The sequence below is a fragment of the Gekko japonicus genome, unplaced genomic scaffold (assembly GCF_001447785.1).
Source record: "Gekko japonicus isolate JY-2015 unplaced genomic scaffold, Gekko_japonicus_V1.1 scaffold855, whole genome shotgun sequence".
NCBI classification, from domain to species: domain Eukaryota; kingdom Metazoa; phylum Chordata; class Lepidosauria; order Squamata; family Gekkonidae; genus Gekko; species Gekko japonicus.
In genome coordinates this window covers 459,504-477,620 of record NW_015168073.1, presented here as the reverse complement: position 1 = coordinate 477,620, position 18,117 = coordinate 459,504, and the positions used below count along the sequence as shown (strand labels likewise).

Below are 18,117 nucleotides of genomic sequence, written 5' to 3'. Positions count from 1 at the left end.
ACCTAACGACTCAACAGAAACGCCTGACAGATTTAGTTTGTTACAGCTAATGAATGGGCAAGTACACAAAACATAACAAACAGAAGAGAGTTAAAATAGTTTTGCGGATTCAATGGGCTGCAGAGGAGCTGGGAGCGCTCATCGATTCTTGTAGGCAAAGAACACTCCTCCAGAGCAACTAACCTTTGATTTCCACTACTCTCGCCTTCTTTGCTTTCACTGGAGTCTCCGTCTCCTCCTCCTCCTCTCCCACTTCGATTTTCCGCTTCTTTGGGACCAAAGGAAGTGTGGATTCCCCGGAAGGATCGTACGTCTTCACCTCACTGGAACGGATGAAAGAAGGCAAATTGAGCGAAGGGCACCGCAGATCTCGTACACAGAGGTGAAAATAAAGATTACGGCTGCTATTTTTATTCTGGACGTATGTGGAGATGCTACCATTTAACAATTCTATAGTGCCCATGGCATGAAAAGACACGGAGTACAAAAGGGAGAAAACCTCTTGTACATAAATTGATCTACGCTGGGCAAGACAGGCTGGAAGAAGGAAAGGAGTCAAGGACTAATACCTCTGTCCTGGAATAAATACACTTATCTATAGAGAGTGCATGCATGATTCTAAAAGCCACCTGTGCCCCCCATTTGCGGATAGCTAAATCTGCAGATGGGGCCATATGAAGGCTAAACAGATTTTTCAGCAAAGTTGTTGCAGAAAAATCTGAAAATAAAAAAAAATTGCCTGAAAAGTAAAGTAGTGTTCTCTGCACTTGTGCAGAGAACACAGCTTCCTTCTAACTCAGGGGTGGTCAAACTGTGGCTCAGGAGCCACATGCGACTCTTTCACACATATTGTGTGGCTCCCGGCAGGGCAGCTGGGGAAGTGAAGGGGAGGCCTGCCTCCCTGATTGGCCTTTCCTTCCCAAGCCAGTGTTCCCCTCCCTGGGTAGGCTTGAGGTGGGGGGGGGGGGAGGAGAAAAAAAAAGCAACTTTAAATGCATTCTGAAAGAACTCCCCCATTGGACAAATAAGTATCATTATCAATATCTATTTTTACCCCTTTTGTTTTTATTTTTGGCAGTCTCATTTAATGTTAATAAAAAAGCAAATTTGCATCTCTTTCAATAAAAACATGTGTGTAATATCTGTTCATGTCTTGTGGCTCTCAAACATCTGACATTTATTCTATGTGGCTCTTACATCAAGCACGTTTGGCCACTCCTGTTCTAACCTATGTGGTGGAGCCTGGGAGCAGCCGTCGGCCATTCAGGGCCCTGTGGAGGCAGCTGCGGGTGCTGGGAGCTGCTCCTAGACACTGCCACCACAGGGCTCCAAGGGTCGGCAATTGGGGGGGGGAGTTTACGGGATCCCCCTCCCACTAGCTAACTTGTAACATTTTTATATTTAATTCTAATGTTTCTCTATCGAAGTGATTTTAGACTCTTTTCTTTGAGAAACAAGGACAGATTATTTTGCATGCATCACCATATATCAAAAGGTACACAAAGGGTGCATTCAGATGCACTGTTTGATCTCGTGTCGTACGGATTTTATCTGCACGATCACAGAGTCATTACACAGTCAACATCTGCTTCCTGTCCCCAGCTGTGGGTTTCCGGCTCAAAACCCCTTTAACCCGGAGTATTTTGTTACCAGGTCCCAAAGTGATGTTTTCTCAGCTCTCCCGTTTATAGCCGTAGTTTCCCCATGTGATTGCTCCTCCAGTGTCAAGCCACTTCCGATGATTTAAACCCCCTCCCCGCTCGGAAGCCCGAGGCTTCCGCTTTTCGGCCGCTATTTTTTTTGTGTTGGCAGTATGCGCATAAGCAGAGCTCCGCTCCTGCGTTTTTAAAACCAACATTTAAACGGTCACTAGTTTTGAGTTCAGGATCCCAAAGAGGCCAGTTTCGGGCAAAACGTTTAAAGGGAAGACTTCTGTCAATGTGGTGAAATCACGGTGCTCTGCAGAACTGTCAAGCGAAATCCGTGATTTGCCCTAGTGGCTCTGCGCATGTGCAAGGATAAAGTTTTTCAATTCCACGAATGAACAGTTATGCGCATGCACAAACTGAGAAAAGGAGAGGGGAAAAAACCCCAACACACGCTCCCGTGTGATTGCGATTATCTAGAGTAAAAATAATTGCGTCAGAATTGGACCAGTTTAAACCGCTCTCAGCATGCCGTCTGAACACACCCAATGTTCATCTTATTAAAAAGCAACAACTGTATCGTATATTTTAATCTAAGCCTCTTTGTTTCAGCAGACTGAAAGAAAATGAACCATTGTGCTCTAGGGGATACTGCACTGTATTTGGGGGGGGGAAACCCCAAAAAGATATGAAGCTAGTTGCCTCATGGTATTAGCCAATCTACCCCCCCCCCCTTAGTTGTCCATCTGCTTTTAGACTGCTGGGGTCTTGAGATGCTTGAGAAAAAAGGTGGGCATATATATACACTAAATAAATGTAATTAATAAATAAACTAAATATATGTCAACACAAAAGGGCAAGCAGTTGAAGAGAATGGAGAAAGAGAGATGACCCTGAATCTGATGTTTCCAGACCCCCATCTGTCCCCATTATATGGGCATCAGAGACACATGGCTTCTGAACATGGATAACCTGTGCAGGTGAAGAAAAGTTGAGCCACCCACCTCTTGTGCTGATATTTGTCGGCCCGGGCCAAGGCTTTTCCTGTGCCACTAATTCGTCTTATCTGAGGAAAGAAAAAGCCACAGCTACGGAGAACAAATCACCAACAACAGCTTCGAACTACACATCCCTTATTGCCTTAGAACTGGCGTGAGCAAGTCTGAGAGAAGACACGCTTCCAGTTAACGGAGGGTTGCTTAAACCAAGCCGAGGATAATACGTGTTGTACCTTTGCATATTTTACAACCATTCTTTACAACAACCCTCCCACCTTCTGAGCGGGATAAAAAAAGACTCAGATCTCCGTTTCTACTCGACGGATCTCCATTTCTGCTGACGAAGTGAGCTTTGACTGAGAGCTTACATCAAAATGTTGTCCACTCACAGGAACCAAGAAACACATTTGGTGGGAAATCCTCCAGACCGCTTCATTTTGAGGCAGTAAAAACCCCTCCAGAATTATTTGGCCAGTCACGGCAATGTCTGCAGACGGATGGTGTGGCTTAGTGGTTAAGAGTATCAGATAAGGATTGGTGAGAAACTGGTTCCAACCCCCCCCCCGGTGCCACAGAAGCTTGCTGGGTGACCCTGGACCTGGTCACACGCTCTCAGCCTCTTAAATCTTCCTCACAGGTTTGTTGCAAGGATAAAATGGAGGAGGGGAAACCGACGTAAGCAGCTTTGGGTCCCCACTGAGGAGAAAGGCAGGGGACAAAATGAAGTAAATAAATACAGAAGGCTGGCCCTGGACCACATGATAATATGGCTGTGAGGCCGTGGAGCACGTGTGAGGATCAAAACGACATTTGTTGCTCGTCGAAGGTAGCAACACTGGCTTTTTCAGGCTGTAGGGCTACAGTCCCATGTGTTAATGAAGGAGGAGGAGATTGGATTTATACCCCGCCCTTCACTACCCAAAGGAGTCTCAGAGCGGCTTACAAACTCCTTTCCCTTCCCCTCCCCACAACAGACATCCTGTGAGGTAGGTGGGGCTGAGAGAGATCTGACTCTACTCTTTTTCAAGGACAGCTCTTATCAGAACCACGGCTTGCCCAAGGTCATCCAGCAGCTGTGAGTGGAGGAGTGGGGAATCAAACCCGGTTCTCCAAGATTAGAGTCCGCGCACTTAACCACTACACCAAACTGGCTCTCTGCCACTCCAGCAAAGATGATTCATTAAGGTTCCCCCAGCCACTGCCGGCCTGGATTTTTCCCTCACACCCCCGTCTCGGAAACTAATCTCGACAACTCAGGAGGAAAGGGGGACACAGTGCCTGAACCCCAGTCTGCATCCGGATCACAAGGGCAGCCCAGTGACTCCCCTTCAGGCCAGGGCCACAATCAAGGTGATACGTATCTAAGTCTGGGCCTAGTGTTAGGATTCAGGAACCTCTAGGGTGAGCCCGCAATACAGCTCCCCACTTCTCCCAGCTGCAACCACACAATCACACCTCACCGGCTTGGTAGGGTGCATGGCCCCAGAAATCTCAGCACGGGAGAAATCGTTCGAAGTGTTGCACAGAAGTACAATTCTAGACATTTCAATGTGTTGCAATTCAATGAAGGGGTTTGTGCCACATAAGTTTGCTCCTCCGACACCTCCGGTTTAAAAAATGTTTTCAGTTATAAGGGCCCAAAACACAGTGATATCATGGAGTTAATTGTGCGAGATCTGTGGTGGTGACAGCCAGTCAGTGCTGTGATACTGGATGGTGATGTTACTGTGAAAGGAAGGGATATGGTGGGGAAAGAAGCTTTCATGTTCACTTCGTGATCAAAAGGAAATATTTCTCCACAAAGCGAGTGAATGAAATGTGGAATTTGCCGCCAGAGGATGTAGTGATGACCAGTGTTCCCTCTAAGCTGAGTTAGCGTGAGCTAGCTCACAGTTTTTTAGCCTCCATCTCACACATTTTTGTCTTAGCTCAGGAAGGAGGGCTCCAGAGCAGACTAATTTATGCAGTAGCCAAATCGTTCGCTCACAACTTTAATGCCAGTAGCTCACAAAGTAGGATTTTTGCTCACAGGACTCCACAGCTTAGAGGAAACATTGGTGATGACCACCGGCTTTAAAAGGGGATTAGGTAGATTCATGGAGGATGAGTCTATCAGTGGCTACTAGCCATGGTGACTAAAGGAACCTCCATGGTCAGAGGGAGTCCATCTTTAAATACCATTGCCAAGGAAGCAACTTCAGGGGAAAGCCTCATCCTCCATGCTCCGTTGTTGGCCCTCCACCACTGTGTGAGACAGGATGCTGGACTGGATGGACCACTGGCCTGATCCAGCAGGGCTCTTCTTCTGTTCTTAGGAAGGCCTTGGCCTCTGTGCCCTGTTGTTGGCCCTCCAGAGGAACTGGTTGGCCACTGTGTGAGACAATCTGGATTAGATGGACCACTGGTCTGATCCAGCAGGGCTCTTCTTATGTTATGTTCATTACCAACAAAAGTTTGTAAAACAGAAAAAATTAATCCACACCACACCATGGAAAAGGACTCTCCCCCCAAATGCCAGCTGCAGGGATTTATCTCCCAACTGTCCTGCCTGCCCTCAGAGTCACACCTTGAGGTGGCAGTTCTAAGAACCCCCCCGCAATGTCTGTCCCCTTTTAGTTTTAGGGCCTCACCCCCTTCTCTTCCAGGTGCCTCAGCCTCGTTTCCACCTTCAGTCTGTTCTCGGCCCCCATCTCGGCACTGGTGTTCTCTCCCAGGGCGTCGTAACGAATGGTCAAGGCGGTCTTGGCTGCCAACATCCGGGAGATCTGAAGAAGAGAGGGTCAGGAGGCCCATGGTGAGACCATGGCAATAACTCATTCTTGGCACGAGGCTGCAGGTCACACGGCTTGGAAGGAAGAACCAAGGCAATTTCCTGCCCCATCCCGATCAGACCCACCGACAGGTCCACTGGTTGAGGGAGGGGCCTATTTCCCCACTGTTCATGTGGCCTCTGTGCCCTGTTGTTGGCCCTCCAGAGGAACTGGTTGGCCACTGTGTGAGACAATCTGGATTAGATGGACCACTGGTCTGATCCAGCAGGGCTCTTCTTATGTTATGTTCATTACCAACAAAAGTTTGTAAAACAGAAAAAATTAATCCACACCACACCATGGAAAAGGACTCTCCCCCCAAATGCCAGCTGCAGGGATTTATCTCCCAACTGTCCTGCCTGCCCTCAGAGTCACACCTTGAGGTGGCAGTTCTAAGAACCCCCCCGCAATGTCTGTCCCCTTTTAGTTTTAGGGCCTCACCCCCTTCTCTTCCAGGTGCCTCAGCCTCGTTTCCACCTTCAGTCTGTTCTCGGCCCCCATCTCGGCACTGGTGTTCTCTCCCAGGGCGTCGTAACGAATGGTCAAGGCGGTCTTGGCTGCCAACATCCGGGAGATCTGAAGAAGAGAGGGTCAGAAGGCCCATGGTGAGACCATGGCAATAACTCATTCTTGGCACGAGGCTGCAGGTCACACGGCTTGGAAGGAAGAACCAAGGCAATTTCTGGCTACAAACGGATTGGGGGCAAACAGAGGAAGGGCGACCGGGCTGGGAGGCAAGCCCCTTTTGCCCAGTCGAGCTCCTCCCCCACCCTGATCAGACCCACCGATAGGTCCACTGGTTGGGGGAGGGGCCTATTTCCCCACTGTTCATGCTACCCGGTCCCTCCCAGCTGCCCCTGCGGCCGGCCTCACCTCTTTAGAGGTGGTCCGGCCTACAGCTGCTCCGTGCTGTCTCTAATCCCCCCCCCTCGCCAGTCGCTGAGAAATGAGGGCTGTGGGTAAGTCAGGTCCTCTGCACTTGTGGCCCCAGCTCTTATAAAGGGGGGGAGAGGTCAGCCCAGCCTATAACCCCCAACCCCAGCATCAAATAAGGCAGTCGAACACAAGGATTTAGATAAATGTGTGGAATAAATGCGACAGCAGCTCACCTGGAACTTGCTTCAGAGTTCCCTCTCCTGGAGCCTCCCAAGTCCCCCGCCCACTTGTCGGCCTCACCTGGCAACCCTACCTGCCCCAGCAAAATTCTTTAAAAATCTCCACAGCCAATCAAATCTCCAATGGCCAAACAGAAATCTTGCCGGCCAAAAGCCCCACCTGCCCCGGCCCACTTTTTAAAAACACTTGGCAGGTGACAAGAAAAATGTCGGTGGACACCACGGTGCCCACCCCTGCTCCACATGCTCACTTGTGGAAAGGAACATTGGTCTGGAAGGCCATGAGGTAAACGCTGTTGGTAAGAGAGAGGGGATGTGTTCAAAAGCAGTAGAGCAGAGACCCACAAGTTATCCTGACAAGCTGAGCCAAATTTTCAGAACATGGTTCCTCAGCTACTCACCCTTCGGGGATCATGGCAAATTAAACCTGTCTCACACACATTTCGCTGTATGACACTTCAAGCAGTCTCTGAGGGAAAGAAGACTAGCTGATAAAACGTCAGCAACTCACCTTTCCTTTGTTTTTGGCTGTCGTCTGCCCCACAAGGGAAGCGTGATAAATCAGACCGAACTTGGGGGTATCGCGTTTAGTCTTTAGTGCTCTGAAGAGAGCCTTCTCAGCACCCAAAATCTGAACGGTTGAAGCTGGATGCTTGGCCAGATTTAACAGAGAACCTGTGGCACAAACAGATCTAACATCAGCATTTGAGAGTTATCAGGTTACAGAATAGGTCCCTGACAAGAGCTTCAATAGTGTGAATTGCCACGCCTCACCACATCCCCTCAACATAAGCTGTCATGATCCTAGGCCTATAGTGGTGCGGCCTACAGGCTCTAGGGAGGCCTAGTGGCTCCAGGGAAGCCTATATTGGAGTAGCTATCAAGGACTACATTTCCCAGGTCCCCTCTGGACCTTGTGATTGGCTAACAGGGGATTTGGACGGAAAACTTACACCAGCAGAGGAGCAGTGGGTGGTGCCTAGGAAGAAGGGATAAAAGGCCTTGCCCAGAGTGGGAGGGGGGTTCACTCCTAGGGAGCAGAGCTGGTGAGGCTGCTGCAGAAGGAGGAGGGATCCCTCATCCAAAAGGGGTGAGTTATTTTGAGGCCAAGTACCTAGAGAAGGCTAGGTACAGTGTAGTCAGACACGTTAGGATTCCTCATTTGGTTGGTTTACCTACTTTTACCGTGCTCAATTGTTCCTACACATTAATGAATCACAGCTATTGTTAAATCTCTTTAATAAAAATAGTTTGTTACTCTGCCTGGGACCTCACGCCTCATCCGGTCACTTATAAGGGGACACCTACTGGGAAAGTATTGTATAAAGGGGTCGGGTGGGTGCGCTGGGCCCTCCCGAGGAGACCCAGACCAGAGTGGTGGCAGCCATTGGAGAACCTTTCTAGCCACCGTCCGCCACATAAGCCCGTAACGAAAACGGGAGAGCACAAGGTGAAGCACCAGAAGCGTCTCAGAAGAGGTAGTGACTTAAGAGTTGCCTTCATATTCTATGACGAAATCAGGCAAACTTTAAAGCAGAATCATCACTGACTACTTCTGGGCTCCTGCGAGTACTTGTGGGTTCCTGCGCGCGATCCATTTTAACATGCCAGAAGGCTAGTCTCAATCTACGAAGGAGAGCCTTTTGGTGTTGTAAACACACACAAGCTCGTCAGTGAGATACTATTCGGTAGCTGTAAGTACACAACATGGCAGTTCCGGGTCCATCATACCTGCATGAGCGATAAGCCTTGCTCCAACTAGTTCTCCCACCATGACTGTAAGGTTTGGCGCGATAGCCATCATTCTGTTTTTGAGATAATCATACAGCTGTGCTCGATAGTCCGAGATCTCAATCACCTGGAAGAAATAACAAGGCTGGTCAATCCTCACACGAAGGAAACACTGCCAAAGGAATGCATGAAAACGCCAGATGGCAGATATACAAATTCAACGTTTATGTTTTGTTGACACTTAATGGGAATACACAGTTAGCTGGCCAAGCAAGAATGAACACCAAATAAGAAGAACTATGAAGAAGCAGAAGAGTAGGTTTTTCTACCCTGCTTTTTCTCTACCTTAAGGAGACTCAAAGTGGCTTACAATTGGCTTCCCTTCCTCTCCCCACAACAGGCACCTTGTGAGGCAGGTGGGGCTGAGAGAATGGTGACTGGCCAAAGGTCACCCAGCAGGCCTCATGTGTCTCAAAGCGGCTTACAATTGCCTTCCTTTCCTCTCTACACAACAGGCACCTTGTGAAGTAACTGGGGCTTAGAGAATCAGAGAGAACCATGACTGGCCCAAGGCCACCCAGCAGGCCTCATGTGTCTCAAAGCAGCTTACAATCATCTTCCCTTCCTCTGCCCACAACAGGCACCCTGTGAGGCAGGTGGGGCTGAGAGAGTTCCGAGAGCTGTGACTGTCCCAAGGCCACCCAGGAGGCTTCATGTGGAGGAGGAGTGGGGAATCAAACCCGGTTCTCCCGATCAGAGTCCCCCACTCTTAACCACTAGACCACACTGGCTCTCATGTGTCTCCTTCCAGAAACACAACTTCTCCCTCCAATAATGGAACACAAAGTGCAACCAGAGAACACAAATTTTAGGGCAGGCAATGGATTCAGAAAAATGAAATTAAGTTTTTGATGATTTTGGTGATATTTTATTTTGTATAGAACAGTATAATGACACCCGGTAGTTGGAATGAAAGTCATTAATCTGTTTAGTATTGGCATTCTTGCTTTTGTTTGTCTTCACAAAATTAATGTCCCAAACAGCAGCAAATGGGGGTTGTTTGATAATTCCACAAGGAATCCCCGTCTGAACCTAAAAATGAGATTCATTCTTTTCCATAAAGATTACAGATGTAAAGGAAACATACTCTACTGTGACTTGCAGGTATGTAATAGCCACATGTCTCTGGATCCCAGGAAAACGGGGTAGAAAGTAAAGTGTTCAGTCAGACCAGATTCATTTTCTGAATATTTTTAAAAATACTTATTTAAGATGGCATCAGAAGAGGTAGTGACTGTACAACCTTCATGGCTTATACACATCAGGAGAGCCAACACGGCAAATTCATCACAGCCATCAAAAACAGCGGACTAGAAACCCTTTCAAAAATGGCCTTTTCAGACACAGAAAGGGGTCAACTCCCAAAATACTCAACTATGAATACTAACTGCTTCATCCACAAGCTGGCCAGCCTGGGGTACTTATAGCTTAAAACAGATTTAACTCCCAGCAAAGGAAATGGCGCCACAATGGCTGAATGGATTGTGGATTGGCTGCCGGTGGAAAAAAGGAGGAAGCAATACGGGCTTTGTATGAAACGTTGATTTTTAACCGATGATGGGGGCTGCAAAGGTCCAAGCTGCCTCCCATCGCTACACCGTCATCACCTGGTCACAGAGGTGCTGTATGTTGCTTATATCTTCTTCTGACACTTCGGTCCCCATGGAGATCTCGGCGGCGGCTTTCACCTCCTCTTCGACATCTTCAGGAAGGAAATCCGACAGATCGGAACTGGAGAAGTTTCTTCTGTCTCCTGCAAAGGAAAACAAGAAGTAGGAAGCAGGGGAAACGACAGGAGTGAAGATCCCCCCCCCCCATGACACACATATTACATCCTGGCTTGTTCTTAACAGTGGTGATCTGGTTTTGTTTTTTTTACTGATTGTGTTTTAAAGGTTTTGTTTTGCTAACCATAAGCTGCCTCAAGCAGATCTCTAGAGAGGCAGCATATACATTTTGTGAGTAAGTCAATAAAATTTCTGTTCAAGCACAATATCCCATGGTCACAAAGTTATAAGCAGGCTCATTTTGGCAGATCAAACCCATTCAAGCCTAAGAAAAACCAGAACCAGTCGCAGTTTTGGGACAACTTCTCTCCCTTGTGACATTTACCTGAAATAGCCATTTCCCAGCTGTGTTTGAATGACTGCCTGATCAACTATTTGGCACCCTCATGAAATCCATGGGACACCCCAAACCTTATGTATTACTTATTTACATCATTTATATCATGCTTTTCTCCCCGACGAGCATCCAAAACGGCTTACATTGTTCTCCTCTCCTCCATTTGATCCTCTCAACAACCCTGTGAAGTAGGTTAGGCTGAGAGAGTGACTGGCCCGCAGTCAACCATTGAGCTTTAATGGCAGAGTGGGGATTCTAATGTGGGTCTCCCAGCACTTGTCTGGCACTAGGGATGGGCACGAACCAGCTGATGAACTAAAGTTCGTCACGAATGTTGGCCAGTTCATGGTTCGCAAAGCAATGTTCGAGAGCTGAAGAACCACCACAAGCTTTCGCAAATTTTGATGCAGTTCATGGCAGTTCTTGCAGAGCAAAAAGCACAGGTTTAAATCCCTGCTTTCTGCTCTTTGAGAAAAACAGCTGAGTGTTGGGGAACAAAAAAGCAGTGGGGACCAGAAAGCAGGTGTTTAAAACTTAAATGGCTCACAAACCAACCTCCCGGTTCATATCAGTTCATGTTTCAGCCATGAACTGAATCGCAAAAATGCAGTCCATGCCCATCCCTATCCGGCACTCTAACCATTACACCACACTGGCTCTTTAATTCTACCTACTTACAACTGTATTATGGAAGAACTGAAGCCCAAACATTCCTGGTATCTCTCACTGCATAATAGCAGCATGTGAACTCGGCAGAACGTGAGCAGGAGCAACAGCGATGATACAAATAATAAATTCTGGGGACTGAATTTATTCACTTCACTTATACCCCAATGGGAACCCAAAGCGGCTTACGTCATTCTCCTCTCCTCCACTTTATCCTCACAACAACCCTGTGAGGTAGCTTAGGGCCAAGAGTGTGTAACTGGCCCACAGTCTCCCAGCGAGCTTCCTTGGCAGAGTGGGGATTTGAACCTGGTTCTCACAGATCCTTGTCCAACATTTTAACCCAGGGCCCCGACCTTTTTGAACCGGCAGGCACATTTGGAATTTTGACATGGAATTGTGGGCGCAGCAACAAAATGGCTGCCACAGGAGGTGGAGTCAGTTGCAAAATGGTTGCCACAGCTTAACTTCAGTAACAGCATAGATCCTTGTGTTGTGGTGGCAGCTACTGCCAAAGCAACATTTTCTAAAAATCTGCACAGACAACCGAATCTCCAGCAGCCTATCAGAAGCCTTGCTGGGCACCCACTTCCTAAAAACACTTGATGGGTGCCAGAAAATGTGTCAGTGGGCACCATGGCCCCCACGGACCCTATTCTAACCACTACCCCACAGTGGCTTGACTGCATCGACGAATGCTTCTGGCCCTGTGTAGATTTTTTATCTCGGCTCAGAAAAGGTCAGTGAGCACTATGGCCCCCACAGACCCCGTTCTAACCACTACCCCACAGTGGCTCTCCACTGAACTGATTTCCTTGACTGCATCGACGGATGCTTCTGGCCCTCTGTAGATTTTTTATCTCGGCTCAGAAAAGAACGGGCGGTGGAATTTCAGAAACAGTGAAAGGCATCCATTACTTTCCAGTTGATCAAGAGGAACTCAGCTTCACTCACCAATCTGCTTTACGCATTTACAGTACGTTAAGTTATCGGTGATAATTTTGCCCAGTTCAGGAAAATGCCAACCGTACCATTCTCTACAGCGCATGATGTAGTTATTTAGTTCTTTGTCCAGGTCATCGAGGAGGGCTGTGGGAAACAGAATTTTCCTTTTGGTACAAACAAGTAGTATTCCTTGAAAAGTTATACCTCGTTCTAAACGTCAACAACCAAGAATGTGGAAATGCTCCCGTAATGCTTTATATTTCTCCTCCCTCCCTTTCTAGCCTTTTTATTCCCTTTCCTCCTATCACACCCACTCTCTGCCTCTCTTGGCCTACATGTGAGCAGGCCTTTACTCCTAAGGAGGCCTTTATTCCCCAGATTAATACTGGCAGTCTGTGGTCCTACCTGCCCTTTTAGGTATCCTTGGGGCCCAGTCCTGCCTTTTCCTCCTCCTGGGAGCTAAAGTACTTCCTCTTTGGAGGTGGTTCCTGGGTTCCCCCACTGCTCGCCCCAACCTCAGATACTGCGGGGTGTGGCAGAAGGGTACAAGCAGCAAGGCCTTCCTTACTGATGGACCCTGGCTCCTCAGCAGACTCTTAACGGTTTTATGTCAGGAATCCTCAAAGTTTTAGGGCCTGTGGGCCCCTTTGGGATTCTTACAGTGTGGTGGGCACAACCACAAAATGGCTGCCACAGGAGGCGGAGCCAAGCACAAAATGGCAAGGAATGAGGTTATGCATTAACTTGAACAGCACGGTAACTCTTCAACATTTCAGACATAAGTTCTATTTTACAGGGCGCCTTTTAATCTGCACAGCCAATTAGATCCCCACTGGCCAATCAGAAGCCCTGCTGCACAAAAGCCCCACTTGGCCCCGCCCACATTCTAAATATACTCAGTGGCAGACCAGAAAGGTGTTGGCAGGTGTCTATGGGTGCTATATGCTGGAGACCTGTTTTATGTGGTTGCTTCAGTCAGACTTCCTAATATATTATTCAATTATTAAGGGAACCACATAACAACCCCCCCAAAAAAACAAAATGGATGGGAAATACTCTCTTTTGAAAAGCTGCAGATGAGCCTTTATAGAAACAAAAAATTCATTTAAGCAAGCTACTATTGTTTGTATAATACATGTACAGTTTGTTACCAGATTCTGATCTCAAGTCTAATGCACTGACGAGCCCCTCCCCTCCCGATGTTGTCTCAGTGGTAGTGACGAAATGTTGAATTAAATCATCATTTTCAGGTCAACATATTTCCATCATTGACAACGTAGGGGAAGTCTCAACTGAAATCATATCATGGCATGTCAATCATCTTGGGTGAATTTGGGGAGACTGAAAAGACAGCCCCCAGAACAGAAGAAGTCTTTCAGGCTTTACCACCTGAGCATATTTCTGCTTTGCGAGGGCCCAAACTATGACGCAAACCAATGCACCAATGAATCCTCCCACCCAGGTTAAGCATCACAACATTTGCAGAAGGTATTACGTAGGGCACCAGGGTTTTGCCCTGACTCGGATGGCCCAGGCTAGACCGATCTCGCCAGATCTCGGAAGCTAAGCAGGATTGGCCCCGGTCAGTATTTGGATGGGAGACCACCAAGCAAGCCCAGGGTCACAATGCAGAGGCAGGCAATGGCAAACCACCTCTGAAATGTCTCTTGCCTTGAAAACTCTTCAGGGTTGCCATAAATCAGCTGCAAGCCTTCCATGGCCATCATGTTAGATCCACTACCTGCATTAACGACCTTGCCCCAAGGAAAGGGGAGCAAGAGCTTTGCTGCAAGATCACCTGGATCTTGGATGGATCTCCAAATCTCTCTGAAACCCTTCTGGGGGTGGTTCCTGGGTTCCCCCACTGCTTGCCCCAACCTCAGATACTGCGGGGTGTGGCAAAAGGGTTCAAGCAGCAAGGCCTTCCCTACTGATGGGCCCTGGCTCCTCAGCAGACTCTTATTTTATGTTTATGGCTGCCACAGGAGGCGGAGCCAAGCACAAAGTGGCAAGGAATGAGGTTATGCATAACTTGAACAGCGCGGTAGGGACGAGCACAGCCCATACTGCTTGTGAGAAACCCGTGAAAAGCACTCACTGCCGACTGTACTCACAAATCGCTTGGACGATCATCGTGTCGACTTTGTCGGGGCTGAACTTCAGCTTGTACCGCGAGAGGCTGAAAACAAAAGACATACACAAAGAAGTCACGAGTAACTGCCCAGGAGAAACACCATTTGTCAGACATTTGTTAACGGACACAGCAAGGTTATCTTCCCATCTCCTTCTCGAAATCAACAAGGGCATCGCAGCTGATGGCAAGAGAACATCCCCCCGTTGATTTATTTGTCGTTTATTAGCAAGCCAGGTGCATATCTGTATGCATTTCATTGGACAATGCGGGCTCTGGCCGCAGCTAGAGGGTAAACGGCAAAGATAACACCCTTTTCCAGAGGCAGCCTGAATATGCGTTCTGAGACGCGCACAATCGCCTAATCTAACGGGAAGCCGGCAGGCAGTTCTGTGCGCAACCAAAGGATATTAACTCTTGTGGCACACTGATCATTAATAGCTGCTTTATCTGCTGACACTTGCAACAATGCTGCGAGCAGTATGAACTCCCACCTGTCTTCAACATGAGCCCACAGGGCAGGTGATTATTATTGTTATTCTGACACGGTGAGAAAAGACAGAGCTCTGGATTAAAATACAGGGAGAGAAAGAACCTCAAATGGTACCGATCCATATTGCACTAGTGTCTGGACTGCTGAAGAAGAGATTGGATTTATATCCCGCCTTTCACTCAGAGTCTCAGAGCAGTTTACAATCTCCTTTCCCTCCCCCTTATGTATATATATATATATATATATAATTTTATTGAGAATAATACAAGCATTACAATTTAAACTGCTCTTGAGAGAACAGCTCTTGAGCTTTCTCAGCCCCACCCACCTCACAGGGTGTCTGTTGTGGGGAGGGGAAGGGAAAGGAGATGGTAAGCTGCCCTGAGACTCCAAGTGAAGGGCAGGGTATAAATCCAATCTCTTCTTCTTCTCTTCTGTGACTTGATGGCACTTTCCACCAACCAAAGACGAGTCGTTGCACAGTGTGCACCAATCTTCACACACTTCTTTGAGCGGAGCCCTCTCTTTGGGTTGCAGACATTTAGAAAAATCTGACCTCGACAACTCCATAAGCTGGGGAAACACCTTATACTTGAAGTACTGCACATAAGGAAGTCTGCAATTCCTGGAATACTCAACTGGAAATAAATCCCACACATCTCAGAGGGGATTAGAGAAAAAGAAGAGATTGGATTTATACCCCGCCCTTCACTACCCAAACGTGTCTCAGAGGGCTTACAAACTCCTTTCCCTTCCCCTCCCCACAACAGACACCCTTTGAGGTAGGTGGGCTGAGAGAACTCTTGACAGAAACTGCTCTTTTTCGAGAACAGCTCTTATCAGAACTTATCAGAAGAGAAGAGATTTATACCCTTGCCCTTCACTAACCAAAGGAGTCTGAGCAGTTTACAATCTCCTTTCCCTGTGAGGTAAGTGGGGCTGAGAGAGCGCTGACAGAAACTGTTCTTTTTCAAGGACAGCTGTGCCAGAACTATGGCTTGCCCAAGGTCATCCAGCAGCTGCATGTGGAAGAGTGGGGAATCAAACCCGGTTCTCACAGATTAGAGTCCGCGCACTTAACCACTACACCAAACTGAGTTCTGGAAATGCAACTGATTTCAGGTGTGCGTGCACCTTACAGTGTCATCCTAAGCAAAGCCACACCCTTCTGAGGCCCCTGAAATTATTGTGCACGGAATGGAACAACTCTGCTTAGGAATGCACTGTGGGCCCACAATTCGCTCTGAAGAAAAATGACATGTCAAGATTAAAGGTGAGAACAGACCACAACCCAGAAATGTGTTACCTGTGCGCCAGCCCTAAGCACATGGCTGCCATCTCCCGCGACGGAAGGCCAGTGATCAGCCCTTCCATTTGAGTACGGATGCCTCTCATCAGTTCAGTGACCATCGGGCTGTGGATGCAACTTAAGTTCAGCTTGTCCTGAAAAAGGCACCGGAAATATCCATGGTGAGAAAACAGTATTCAACCCCCTCACTGTTCTGCACTGATAGATCCCGAACAGAAACGTTAAGGCTGCCCAACGGCAATACACTTGTAAGCCGACCGTACCCTTCCTGTTCAGCTTTTCCGACAAAAACGAAGACAGTGGCGCAAGACTTCTTGCAAGATTCATGTTAATATGAAGTCAAACCTTCCCTTGAAAATGGTATTAACTATGGAAGCACCAAGTTCTTTGAATGCGTTGGGTTTTCAAGGCAAGAGACGAAAAGAGGTGCTTTGCCATCGCCTGCCTCTGCGCTGTGACCCCGGACTTCCTTGGTGGTCTCCCATCCAAGTTCTAACCAGGGCTGATCCTGCTCAGCTTCCGAGATCTGACCAGATTGGGCCAGCCTGGACTGTCCAGCTCAGAGTGATATTAACTGTAGTACTACGGAAATTAAAATATAAACATGCCATGAGAAATAGGCAACTAACCCCCACCTCAAATATGGCAACAGTTGGGAGGATGGGAACCAGCACGGCATATTGGTTAGACTGTCAGACTAGGATCTGAGAGACCCAGGTTCGAATCCCCATTCATGCCATGGAAGCTTGCTGGGTGACCTTGGGCCAATTGCATTCTGTCAGCCTAAGCTACCTCAGAGGGTTGCTCTGGGGATAAGATAGAGGAGAGGAGAAAAGTAGGGGATAAACAGCTCAATAATTAAATAAGGCTTGCAGCATGATGTAGCGTTAAAAGCCACTACAGGCCTCAATTTAGTGCAATGGTAAAGAGCGGCGGACTCTAGTCTAAAGAACCGGGTTTGAATCCCCACTCCTCCTCCACATGCAGCCAGCTGGGTGACCTTGGGTCAGTCACAGTTCTCTCAGAGCAGTTCTCAAAAGAGCTCTCTCAACCCCACCAACCTCACAGGGTGTCCGCTGTGGGGAGGGGAAGGGAAAGTGTAAGCTGCTCTGAGACTCCTTCAGGTAGTGAAAAGCAGGGTATAAAAACCAACTCTTCTTCATCAACAGAATGCTACAGACCCCAGACATGCGCTGATTAGTTTTTTACCTTTATTACGCCCCCCAGTTTGGCATCCGCTACAGCTAACTGTTCGTGGGCATCTTTCGCCACAATCTTCTTTAAAATCTTCTTCAAGTTTTTGCTGATCTTGCCTTCCACCAGAGCTGTGGATGCTTGAGAGAAGAAAACAGAAATTGAGAAAGTTTAGAGATTTCCCCAACACGCTGAAGCCAGGAAAGGTTATTGCAGAACAAAATGTGTTCCAAGAGAATATGAAATCCAACATTATTTTTTTAGTTTGTTTTCTGAATGGCTGTGATAAAATGCTCTCTACGGCTACAGAGATATGGTTCAACTCTGCATCACTGACGTTCAGCTCTAAGTTTCTCTGATACATATATGCAGGACAAAGAGAAACTGTTTATCAGGGCAGACAAAAGAAAATACTTCTTCACACAGAGTAAAATGTGGAATTTGCTGCTAGAGGATGTGTTGGTGGCCACAGGAACAAACAGCTTTAAAAAGGGATCATAAAGATTCATGGAAGAGAAGTCTATCACAGGATATGAGCCCTGGTGACTAAGGGGAACCTCCACATTCAGAGGTAGTCAACCTCTAAATCCCAGAGCCAGGAGGCAACATCAGGGGACAGTCTTGGCCCTCAAGAGGAAGTGGTTGGCCACTGTGTGAGACAGGATGCTGGGCTAGATGGACTACTGGTCTGATCCAGCAGGGCTCTTCTTATGTTCTTAGGATTCCAGCCATTACTGGTTCATGCAATCATTGCATGAATGGATTGACCTGAAGACGCTGTGAGGCAAAGCACCCTGTTTTCTCCCAAGGGTTAACATGAATATTAGTGGACCCACTCCAGCTTTGCAGGTGTTTGAAATTAATCTATCTTGTCCATCGGCTCTTATCGCTTTCA

The 18,117-nt window shown here is 47.6% G+C and overlaps 1 protein-coding gene across 1 annotated transcript in view; it reads right to left on the bottom strand.

Annotated features, from left to right (window-relative positions):
* The window catches only part of NOP58 (NOP58 ribonucleoprotein), a 32,698-nt gene that overhangs the window by 6,514 nt on the left and 8,067 nt on the right, over nt 1-18,117 (bottom strand). Inside the window, exons 4-13 of the mRNA XM_015414632.1 lie at nt 17,238-17,362; nt 16,026-16,162; nt 14,210-14,274; nt 12,105-12,239; nt 9,968-10,113; nt 8,301-8,427; nt 7,081-7,244; nt 5,896-6,030; nt 2,651-2,712; nt 184-323 (exon numbers count right to left, since the gene is read on the bottom strand). Of these exons, the coding sequence (XP_015270118.1) occupies nt 184-323; nt 2,651-2,712; nt 5,896-6,030; nt 7,081-7,244; nt 8,301-8,427; nt 9,968-10,113; nt 12,105-12,239; nt 14,210-14,274; nt 16,026-16,162; nt 17,238-17,362 (1,236 nt within the window). The remainder of the gene's footprint in view (nt 1-183; nt 324-2,650; nt 2,713-5,895; nt 6,031-7,080; nt 7,245-8,300; nt 8,428-9,967; nt 10,114-12,104; nt 12,240-14,209; nt 14,275-16,025; nt 16,163-17,237; nt 17,363-18,117) is intronic.